The sequence below is a fragment of the Panthera pardus genome, unplaced genomic scaffold (assembly GCF_024362965.1).
Source record: "Panthera pardus isolate Hobbes unplaced genomic scaffold, ASM2436296v1 HiC_scaffold_15, whole genome shotgun sequence".
NCBI lineage: Eukaryota > Metazoa > Chordata > Mammalia > Carnivora > Felidae > Panthera > Panthera pardus.
The window spans coordinates 74,782,281-74,794,312 of NW_026526710.1; the positions used below are offsets into that span (position 1 = coordinate 74,782,281).

Consider the following 12,032-nt stretch of genomic DNA (forward strand, 5'->3'; position numbering starts at 1 on the left):
ATGAGGCCCTCGTGGAGCTCCCGCCCTGCCCGCCGCCCGCCTTCCCGCTCCCGGCGCGTGATTAATATTCAATGAGCCCAGCTACGCGGCTGGTTCGCCCCGGCAAAGTGGGGGGAGCGGGCGGGGCCTGCGCTCCAGAGCCCGCGACCCGGGCGGGGAGGGCGTGTGTGGGGGGGGCGGTGGCGGCTAGGCGGGCGGGCGCGCGGAATGGAACACCGAGACACCGACGGAATGCTCCGAATTGCCACATAATCCCCTGGAACGGCCGCGCGGAACGCCATTGGCTTCTCCCTTCTCCCCGCGCCGCCGTCTCCCACCTTCGCCTCATCGCCTCCCTCTCCTCCCGCTGCCTCCGGAGCTGGGGGGGAAGCGCGAAGCCCCACTGCAATGGAGCCCGCCGCCGCGGCTACGGCGCAGCGACTCCCAGAGACCAGCAGGGAGGACCGAGCTCCGGCTCCCGCGGCGGCGGCGGCTTTGGCGGCTCTGGCGGCAGCGGCCGGGGGCGGCCGGAGCCCGGAGCCCGCGCAGACCTCGGCAGCCCCGACCGGCGGGGCGCGGGAAGAGGCCCCCGGCGAGGCGCAGCCGGGGCCACCGCCGGGCCGGGCGGGAGGCACGGGTCGCCGGCGGCGGCGCGGCGCGCCCCAGCCCACCGCCGGCGGGGCTGCCCCGGTGCCCGGGGCCGGCAGCGGCGCCAACTCCCTCCTGCTGAGGAGAGGGCGGCTGAAGAGGAATCTGTCCGCGGCCGCCGCCGCCTCGTCGTCCTCCTCGTCGTCGGCGGCGGCGGCGGCGGCGGCCGCTGCCGCCTCGCACTGCCCCGGCGCCGCCGGCCTCTCTGCCTCCTGTTCGGCCTCGGCGTCCCTGTGCACCCGGAGCCTGGACAGGAAGACGCTGCTCCTGAAGCACCGGCAGATGCTGCAGCTGCAGCCGTCGGACCGGGACTGGGTGAGGCACCAGCTCCAGCGGGGCTGCGTGCATGTCTTCGACCGCCACCTGGCCTCGACCTACCTGCGCCCGGTGCTCTGCACGCTGGACACCACGGCCGGCGAGGTGGCCGCCCGCCTGCTGCAGGTGGGCCACAAAGGCGGCGGCGTGGTGAAGGTGCTAGGCAAGGGGCCCGGACCCGCGGCCGGCGCGGAGCGGCTCCCCGACGTCGGCCCCCGGCTCGCGCCTGCCGAACCCCGGGACTTTGGGCCGCCGCCGGGGAGGAGCGGGCTGGCTGCCGTCGGGGGCCCGCCGCGCGCGCCTCCCGCGGACCTGCAGCTGCGGGGCGGCCCGGGCGGGTGGGCACGCCGTTCCTCCCGCGCCAGCCCCGCGCCGTCTGACTCCAGCCCGGGGGAGCCGGGCGCCCCGCAGTCCCTGGACGGCGCAGCCGCGGGCCCGACCTCCGACACGGAGAGCTTCAGCCTGAGCCCCAGCGCCGAGAGCGTGTCCGACCGGCTGGACCCCTACAGCAGCGGCAGCGGCTCGTCGTCGTCGTCCGAGGAGCTCGAGGCTGATCCGGCCCCGTCGGGGGCTCCGGGCCAGCCCCGCCTGCCCGGCCGCTCTGCGCCGTCCCGGCCCGGAGCGGGCGGCCGGCCGCCTTCCCCGACGGCCTCTCCGCCTCCGCTGCAGCCGAAAGCGCCGAGGGCGGCCGATGGCCCGGGAGGGGCCGCCCGGGACCGGCCGAGGGAGGAAAAGGCGGCTGCAGCCTCCGCCCTCGGCCGCCCCCAGTCGACCCCGGGTGGGAACGGGGCGGCCCCGGAGAAAGCGCCTCCGCCGCCCACCCTGTACGTGCAGCTCCACGGGGAGACCACCCGGCGCCTGGAGGCGGACGAGAAGCCATTGCAGATTCAAAATGACTACCTCTTCCAACTGGGATTTGGGGAGTTGTGGAGGGTGCAGGAGGAAGGCATGGACTCGGAGATTGGCTGCCTCATCCGCTTCTATGCAGGTAAGGGAATCACCTGTATGTTGACGTGCGGGCTGTAAACACTTCCAGATCCCGAGGAGTTGAGTGCCAACCAGGAGTAAACGCGGGTCCTCGGGAGTCTTTGTTGCTTCTTTGCAGCTTTCACGGACCATCTGTGTAGTAGTATGTCGAGCAGTTTTAAGACCCGAGACTTGCCGTCAGTCTTGAGGGCTCAGAGGTTGGGAAGCGATGTGGAAACGGTGGCACAGCCACCAGGAAGTACAGGTGGCAGGTACTTCTGAGAACGGCGGTAGGACTTCATGTTAACAGGGAGGGCACTTCCTTCAGGCCTCCCCTCCTGGGCACGTTGGGTTGGAGGCGGTTTGGGATTGCAGGTAAACGGTCTCGTGCACACAATACCGACGGGGGCGGGGGGCGGGGGGACATGAGCAACAGAAATGCTCTAGGTCACTCTTTGTGCAGTTGTCCCCGTTTGCCATTCTCGCATGACTCCCAGGAGCTCCTTTCTCGTCATCCGGTTCAGCTGTCATGCTGTCATGCTTATTTGCCCACTTAGTCCTCGCTGGCAGATAGGACCCCTCTTCGTGAGACTTTTTCCCCAGAGCTTTTTCTGCTTTATTTCGGTTTCACCTGCAAGTTTGATTCTCCCATCAAAAGTGATGTGTCATTTCTTTTTCTCATTTCTGACTTACAGCCTTTCTAGCTAGATCTGACCATGACTGTGTGACTGGCCGCAGGGATCACAATAATACTTGAAGTGGTTACCATATCTTGAGATGTGATCTAAAATCTTCCTCATTCATTGATTCTTTTTCTTTCCTTTTTTTTTTTTTTTCCAGTTCCAGCTTAAAACTTTTTTACTTTTCTCTTTATTTTTTTTCCAGCTTTTGGAGATACGACTGACGTGTTAGATCTAATTCTTACTAGGGGTGACTAATGTTTCTCTTTTGATTAAAGACTTGGCAGATACCAAATTAGGGAGCTATACATCCTGGGTGTTATATTTGAGGTTCATATTTGTTTGCATCTTTGCATGTTTCCTTTATTTTCCTTTCCGATTATGTTCTTAGTGATGAGAAATTTTATTTAAAATAAAGTTAGCGTAATAAAATTAGAAGACTTAACTCTTCCCCAGCTTTACAATTCTAGCGTATAGGTGCTGGTGGAAAAGTAATCCTATTTGTAACTTGATTAATCTGTTGCCATTCTTTCTAATTTAATGTTTTTTGGTCCAACTGGTGTCTTAGTGGCAGTTGAGTCAATGAATAAATCTTTACTCCCACACTGAAATATGCAAGACCAGGAGCATTCCGGTGAGGTGTCTTTTTAAGTTTCACTGAAGTTTTAATATAACTGAGGTGGATTTCTGATGGATTTTTGTCTTCTAAAGAAAACCATATCATGATATTATAGCATTTGTGGTATCTGAAGATAACATCTCAACTGAAAGACATGGCTTTAAAAGTTTATGGCCTAGAAAATCAGTGATTTTTTTTTTTTTTTTTTTTTTTTTTTTTAATGTAGGAACAACAAGTGCATCCTTATCTCCTGGAGCTCATGTGTTTTGTAAAATACTGTTATTTTACAAAAGCATTAACTGGTAATCACACTTGGAGTGAGAATACTAACATGAGAATGATAAATGCCCTTATCACCAAGCCAATTACATGGAATGAAATATATAGAGAGGAGGGGATATGTAGAATAAACAGTACTGAACATTTTATACATAAAAAGCTCTGCGTCTCTTGTCCTTGTGTTGATCATGATAAATGTCTATGGGAAAGGTTTTGGGTGTCCTAGTCATGAAATTTAAATCTTTGATTCCCTTAATTACCTCTTCAAGTGTGTCTAAAATATTCTAAGTGACTGATCTACAGTGGTTTTTGTTTTTTTTAAGCTTATCAATCTAGAAGTGACAAATTTTCTTTCTGGTTAAGTCAAATTTCTGGTGTGGGCATTTTGATCTTTTTTGTTTATGAAAAGCAGCAGTTGTTTCTTGCTTCATTTCTGTGTACACAACATAAATACATATATACTTCTGTGCATGTGCTTGTCAGAATGGCTAATAAAATGGGGCGTCACACGCGGTATCCAACCTGTCCTTGAATATGAAGCCTGTGTACAGGTGTCCCAAAAGCAAGATGCTTGTTATAGAGGTGTCTGGTTGTTTGTTTTTTACACAGAGTTGAGCCTATTTTGAATCCAAGGTAATACATAAAATGTCTCTGTTGATATGCATTTGCCACAGAACTAAATTGCGCTGATGGTACTTGAACTTTTGCAAGGAAGTTTAGTTATTGATGAACAAAAGGGCCTTGTTATAAGGTGGTCTTACTTATTATGGGAACACCGTCAGGACTTCACAGGCAAATGAGGGTTTGTGTCTCGCTGGAGGAGATTCCTAGAAATTACCCTGGCAGTCGAATGAATGTAGTAGGACACCCAACAAGAACGTGTTACATTTTGGTAGTATTTTTTATCCTTAGGAAAAAGAGAATTAAAGTTTATTTTAGATAAAGGTGTCGCATGCCACATTTGTTTTTATAATTCTAGGTATGACTTTTAAATTTCTTGCTGTGTATCTTTTTGTTTAGGTGTGTAGTTGGAGTTAAGGATAGATTAGGAAGTTGCCTTTGAAGCATTTTGAATACTTTCCTGTATTTAAATTGAACTCATTATCTGCTATCTAGTTATCTAGTCAGCTACTTTTTTTTTTTTTTGAGAAGTTCTTGTTCAACAGAGAACTTTCATTCTTTTGAAGGTCACCTTTCAATGGAATTTTAGTATTTATAACTTGACTCAAGTTATTCTTAAAAGTCTTTGAAAGGCATTCACAGTTGCTTTGAATATTTAATACTTATTTGGGTAAAGTAAAATGGAAGTCTTTAATGAGGTATAAGGTGTTGGACGAAAGGTGCTATCTAATTACAGAGTTGTTAATGAAAACTTAGTTTGAAAATTGTATCTTTCAAGCATTCTTTAAGCTGCTGATTTAAAATATGACCAAATTTAAGTGGCTGTATATGAAGTTACTGGTCTTAAGTATTTTAAGTATGTTAACATTTAATTTCCTCTTAAAGTTAACTATCTTAAATTTTCCTTGGAAGAGAGTAATTTTAGGTTAAAAAGTTTAAAAATTTATGTGGCTTGACGTAAGTTATGGACTTCAAAACATTAATGAGCTTTGTGTTTTGGACTCCCCAGGGAGTCTGAGTGATTGGCCAAGGGCAGTGTTAAACTATATATTTTTTTGACTCTGTTCTGCCACCTTTTAGATTTAGTGGTTTAGCTATTTCAGTTCCAATTGTAATAGTGGGAAAGGGTGTTGGCAGAATGGAGAGCACACCCACTGTGCCTAGTGAAATCTTGGACAAGATGTTTTTATGGGACTTTTGGGATTGCTCAGGAGAACAATCTCCTAACCCCTCATATTTCTTCTCTTTTTCTCTTTTGGGAATGATCAAACCTTACATGGTTTCCTGCATGGAAACTGAGAAGGGGTGGTTCAGCATTAAGCTGTAATATTGACCAGCAGGCTCTTATTACTATAATTACAGCAGTATTGAGTAACGTGCTATGAACATGTGACACCAATGTGTGCTTGAACAGTCCTTTCAATTTTAAGAACAAAGGGTTTAACTTTAATTTTGTTGTTTTAGATTTACATTTTATATTTGTTGTTTTTGGTATAAACTGTATGCTATCTTTTCCTTCGTAACTGTGGTTTGAGAACATCTATTAATATGTTGGGTTTTATCATCTTCACAAATTTTAAAGGGCTTTCACATGAATTATCTTATTTGTCCTTTCAAAAACATTATTAGGGAGGAGTCGATGTCAATCCTCTTTTCAGAGAGAGAAACATGCACAGCGAGGTTTGCCTCTTGCTTGTGGTTTTTCAGTCCTTGGCAGAGCTGAGTATATAGAGAGCTGGGCTATTCTGTTTTGCAATTCATATCACTTTCCATGAATCGATGCTGAATTTCATTTACACTTGAATTTTTCAGTTGGTTAGAAGCATTCAGAAAATATGCTATTTTTGTTGGTAATGAGGTGATATTATCCTCTAGTCCAAAGTGGTATTCCTTATGAAATATTGATGGTCTTATTTTTTTATCATGCTGCCTTTAAACACCCAGAGTACCAAGACTGGCAAATTAGTAGGCAATACAGAAAGAGTACTAAAGTGTTGTCAATATTCTGGTTGCAAACAATGATACTTGCATTTAAGTTGCTAGGAAATGAAGTTTACTTAATGACTTAATTTTTTTATCTGACCATGCCTTATCTGTTAAACAGTAAATCTTCATGGGGTCTAGAAAATTAACACTTCATCTGAAAAGTGGATAACTTTTCAGGGTGGAGGTGTGACAGACAATTCAGTTCCTTTAAAATATAGCCTTACTTGTAAAGTATTGAAAATATACATCATAAAAGGTTTGCTTAAGTCTTTTTAGAATAGAATTACTGGTACTTTAGTGATAGTGCTTTTTTGGTGTTACTATGCTATTGTTATGATTATTTTTATAATTCATACATTATATAGAGCTAGAGAGTAAGCTCTTCTCCCTGAATTTCATTGTTGCTTCTGAAACTTCTAAAATGTGTGTCTTTTGTGCTGGGTGAAATAATGCAGGGAGAGGAGATGTGTGTAAGTTAGTTTGTAAGGTTTCCGGGTTAAAAGTTGTATCTTTTTGTTGCTATAAGATTGTTAAATCAACCACCTTAAATGATTGGTTACCTCAAGGTCATTATTTTTTAAAGTGTAAAGTGTTTTGGTTTCTTGCTCTTTTTTTTTTTTTTTTTTTTTTTTTCAAGAGTCCTGCATTTGATTTATTGGTAACATAACAGTCATTGACATTCTTTATGATCCAAGCCTGGTGTAATACTTGGCATTTTAGTTTAAACATTTGTTGAATTGAATTTGTGGAATTTTGTTAAGCAGCTGGTGGTGCATGCCCTGATTCTTCAGCCTTCCATCCCGTTTGGGTCCCCAGGGATGCGTTAAACACACATACACGCGGAGGCATTTCTCCCATGGCAGCAGATTTTAGATGTGCCACATACTATTAATATCTCCTCTTTCACGTGAGTGAAGCTCTGTGTGGATTTTAAGAGAGCAGTTCTCTCTCCCAAGTTTTCTTAGAGTTAACAGGTGTTTTTTTTTTCCCCCTTCTTTTCAAAGGCATCTCTTACCTCAACTTTGAGATGAACTTAATGAGACATCTGTCAAATGAGGCATCTTAGATTTAATGATTTTGTTACGTGCCAGGGTTGAACACAATTCAGTTTATCTGGACAGGAGACGGGTTTAATTGTTGTACTGTGAAAGTCAGGAGATCTTGAAGCCGCTCAGGAGAAAAGCTTTTTCCTTTAAAAAAGATGCCTGACATTTTGAAAAAGGGAAGTTACCAAAATGTCTGGGAAAATGAAGCCTTTAAAAAAAAAAAAAAAGAATCCCACCTTCTAAAACCCACTCCACCTCTTTAATCCCAGGCATCTGGTGCAGCCCTGGTAATGAGGGCCTTTGAATCTGGCCTCCTGTCCCTGTGCTTCTGGGGCAAACCCTTTTTTATACTTACCTTTGGTTTTCTAAAGATAGTATAATTAAAACAAAAAATTTGACCATGTGGATTCTTTAGACATATTAGGTATTTACAACCTAAGTCTGTGGTGACTGGTTGTGTTTTGATTTGTATGAGACTTCAACTCTAGGCTTTGGGAATTTTTGATAAATTTGAAGCTCAGAGATCTGGAAAGAATAGATTTTAGTGATATTTGGATTAAGAAACGTTAGGATATTTGGCTAACTATGAAATAGCAACTCCTCTAGGTTGAGTGATACCGTACTTTAGAATCCAGCATGATGACAGTTATGGGATTACTGAAGTGTTATTACACTTTGATTTGGAGGTAGAATGGTTTTGTTGTATGCCTCGTGTGTAACATACGCCTGGTGTACCTTTCAGTATGCTTAATGAAACAAAGCATAACCTTCCAAGAAAGCCAGGTTCTTGCTGAAACAGTTGTTTCCCTGTTGTATTTCTACATTTGAGATTGCCTTAATACATTGTAAAATGTGTTTAAAGGTAAAGTATCTTGTTCGGGTACAAGTCCGGGAGCTTCTGAGTTTGGAGACTCGAGGTGCTATTAGAAAAGGAGTGGAAAAGTCTATTTGTAGGTTGTACACATTTTGTAAGTTTGTAAATATCAGTATTTTGGCAAAAAAGACCCCAAAATTCAGAACTTTTGGCATATACTTTCCCAAATGAAATTAGTGTCATTTCCAGTTATATGAAAGCATTCAGTTGAAGACTGAGCACAATTTGAAATAATTTTGCTTTAGACCATTTAAATAAGGAGTGAAAAGTCTTTTAGAACTTTGAGGTTTGAGATGATTTGAATTGGTTGATTTTTCTTTTTAGCTTTGTTTTTTTTTTCCCCTGCATTCTTTTCAAGCAGGAAGAGTTTTGTATTTTTTGCTATTCCTACCGACTCATACATTTGTTAAAAAATTAGAGAATGAATCTTTTCATATACCCTCCGTTAACAACATGTTAGAATATTTGGGCTTTCTTTTCAAATATGAGGCATGTTTTTGAATATAGTGATAATATGATCTGTACTTGTTTTCATTGGCTATTCAAGAATTACTTTGATTTTTACAGTCCGTTCACTCCTGACACGTAGTCCAAAGAATGAAATTTTATGCACAGAACCAGTTTGGTTTTTTATTTTGTCAATGATGAGAAATATATTCCTTAGGAGTTCTGTCTTTTTCCCATTCGTATATCTTGAGAGCTTGTATGCTGGTGTCTTCGTCCTGAATGGGTGCTACATTATGGTTCTTGAGTTGGGCTGATGTGTCCTGGGGTCGGGTGAAAGTATCCTGGTTTGTTTGTTTTTCAAAAATAACTTTTGGGAAAAAATTATATGGTTTTATCTCACACTCTGAGAAAAGAAGGTGTATAGTTTAAGGAAATTAGTCTGAAAGTTGGTCTGACTTTGGGTATTCATTTTATTAACCTATCCTGGGCATTGCTTTCCTGATGATGAGGTTGCAGTGGAGTAAGCGTAAGATCTTTCTCAACTCTTAACATACTGGGGCTCCATTCGAGAACCTTTTCGTCCCATTAGGAAGGCTAAAAGTTGTAGTTGTTTTGTTTTATAAGACCTGCCCATGGGCTTAAAAGAGTCAAATCTCCTGCATTTTGTCAGGGAGAAAGGAATCGACTTGGCCCTCATATATGCAAGATAGCCTGAGGTTGACAGCCAAAGGAGACCACCTTTTTGGTATAGATTCGGACAAATGACAGCATAGGTAACGTTTGGTTCATTCTCTCTCCCCGTCAGCCTTACCTCCCAACCTAGACCTCAGCATGCTGGAGATGATTTAAAGAAATACATCCTTTTAAAAGTTAGAGTTGTTGTTGTTTTTTAATGTTTTATTTTTGAGAGAGAGAGACAGACAGACAGAGACAGAGCACGAGTGGGGGAGGGGCAGAGGCAGACACAGACTCCGAAGCAGGCTCCATCCAGGCTCCGAGCTGTCAGCGCCCAGCACCCACAGATGGAGAGCTCCTGACCTAAGCTGAAGTTGGATGCTTAAGTGACTGAGCCACTCAGGCACCCCTAGGGTTTTTTCTTAAGTTGGCATATAAAGCAATAACAATCATAATTCAGCTTATCAAGTTTACTGTAACGATAACTCTGTATTTGAGGTATTCAGATGTACAAAACTTACCGGATCGTTAGCTTTAATTTTTGCTGAGGTGTGTGCCTGTCTCCTTGTGCCTAGAGTCTCGGGAGAAAAAGCACTTAAAGAAAATGGAATTTTTGTGTTGTTATTTTGATTAGATGATAGACTTTAGGATCCCACAGAGATCCTAAGCAAGTCCGTAGAGGTTAAGTGTCTGGTCCAAGATCATTGATCAAGTAAGTCATTCTCAGAATTAGGAATAGCACTCATGATTTGGATTATCTGTCCATTGTTCTTTTTCTCACCGTACTGCCTGCTTACGAATTTATGGTCTTTGGATCCTCCTTATATTTAGTATTCAAAATGAAAGTGAAGAAAAATGGAGTGTACTTACCACATTTGGTGGCTTCTCTGTGACTTCAAGGTGTTTCTGGTTTCATTTCATTGTCATCAGTGCTTTTGAGAGGCTGCCCATCACTTGGACAGACATAAGGGTGGGGGGCTTTTAATGGAGCTGTTGGATATCTTAATTGCATAGAGGGAAATTAGAATGTTACCCTTTGGGGGATTTAATGATAGAACTTTAAAGTTGACAGACGGTTGGCTGAGAGGACTTCCAGTACTAGAAAATCAGAAAAGCGATGGTGATTTGTCTAGTACTTTGAAATTGAAATTGTTACAATGGAACTCTAAAAAGAAATCATTGACTTTTAAAAAATATTTGGGAAAAATTTTAAAAAGAGATTTTGAAGAAAAATTCTCATTTAAATATGTTCATTGGAAAGATTCAGTGTTCGTTATATTCTTTATTTCAACAAAATTTCTAAAGATGTCTTCTCACAATGAAAAGAGCGTAGCTTATTCAGGTACACACACTCAGTTCTACTTTTGTCTCATATAAAGAAAAACCAAAACAACTGACTTCAGTAATCTTTGGGCTTTTGTCGTTTGTTGGTTTTGGAAGTCTTTATCATGAAATCTCCTGTTTTGAATATCTCCTTTCTCTCCCTAAAAGAGGGGGAGAGGGAGAAGAACAGAGAAAGAAATTCCTGCTCCTGTTAGCAAAAAGACAGTTTGTGAATATTTTTAGGGGTATGAGAAAGATTTCCTTCTATATTAGGCTCTATTTTAATTTAAGCATTTACCTTAAGCAAAAGTTTTAGCTTTCCTTATAGGGAAGTTAATCTACTGAGTCAATTAATTCCTCAAAGATGACTGTTCATTTTTAATATGAGGAAGGGAACTTTTTAAAGTGCAGAAGTACAAAAGGGCGAAAATACATTGCGTCTGACATGTAGAATATGTACTCCAGATGCTGAAACAGAGGAGAAATTTCTCTTGATGGTCTCTTGGAGAGGTGGTATGGCCGGGGGCAGCTGACATGCAGTTTTATGTAATAACGATCTCTCCTTATGGGAGGAAGTAAATTCTGTAATTGAAGGACACTCATTCTCTTATCCATGCCCCACACATGCGTTCTGCATTGAATGCTGAGGCAGGATGTTCATGGGAGGTGGTAGTCATATTTACCGACGGGAGGGAGGGGTAGGTGGGTGGGGTAAATACACTTGGGAGAAAAAAAATCTTGATTTGAAAAAATTTGCCATTCTTAATTACGTGGATCATTTTTTTCACATCTTAATTGTAACTTATTTATGTTGTGAGTGGCTTATTTATATCCCTTTGCTCACTTTTTATTTGATATTTGCCTTTTTCCTACTGGTCTATAGATTGGTTTTGGGGGGTATATTTAGGGAAACTAGCTTTATTTTGTAAGTCACTAATATTTTCTTTATCCGTTACACTTTTATGTCAGTCTTTTCCTCTAGATATTCAGGGTTCTGTGTCATGCTTAAAAAGACTCCCTATCCTAGGATTAAAAAATGAAATTTCCTGTGTTTTCCTGTGGTATCTTACAGTTCTATTTTCTCTGCTGAAAATTTTAATCGGTTTAAGAAAGATAGGAAGTAGGGAAGAAATTGTGTCAATACTTTTTATTGAATAGTTGAGTTATTTCTTCACTGATTTAAATGCCACTTTTCCTCAGTTTGTCTTTTAACTGAGATTAGAATCTATGATATAGGACAGTTTAGGTTTAGAAGCTATTTTGAATTTGTTGAAGAAAATAGGGAGAAAGAGAAGGATGCTTATCTGATTTCCACTACATTTCTTTTTTACTCCCTAATTTCCCAGTAGCAGATTGTGACCATTACTTCCAGGACTCATGTGCTTCTGGAATATGGATCTGTCAGGATTCTCTTTTCCTGTGGATACTTTGTCATCCTGAAGTAGCTGGGATGGGAGTGGGGTCAGCTGGAATATAAAATGCTGATGTAGGGGCGCCTGGGTGGCGCAGTCGGTTAAGCGTCCGACTTCGGCCAGGTCACGATCTCGCGGTCCGTGAGTTTGAGCCCCGCGTCA

General features: G+C 43.4%; 1 protein-coding gene across 1 annotated transcript in view; it reads left to right on the forward strand.

Annotated features, from left to right (window-relative positions):
- The first annotated feature begins 280 nt into the window (after positions 1-280).
- The window catches only part of PHLPP1 (PH domain and leucine rich repeat protein phosphatase 1), a 212,597-nt gene continuing 200,845 nt past the window's right edge, over positions 281-12,032 (forward strand). Inside the window, exon 1 of the mRNA XM_019463835.2 lies at positions 281-1,930. Coding sequence (XP_019319380.2) covers positions 388-1,930 — 1,543 coding nt within the window. The 5' untranslated portion in view covers positions 281-387. The remainder of the gene's footprint in view (positions 1,931-12,032) is intronic.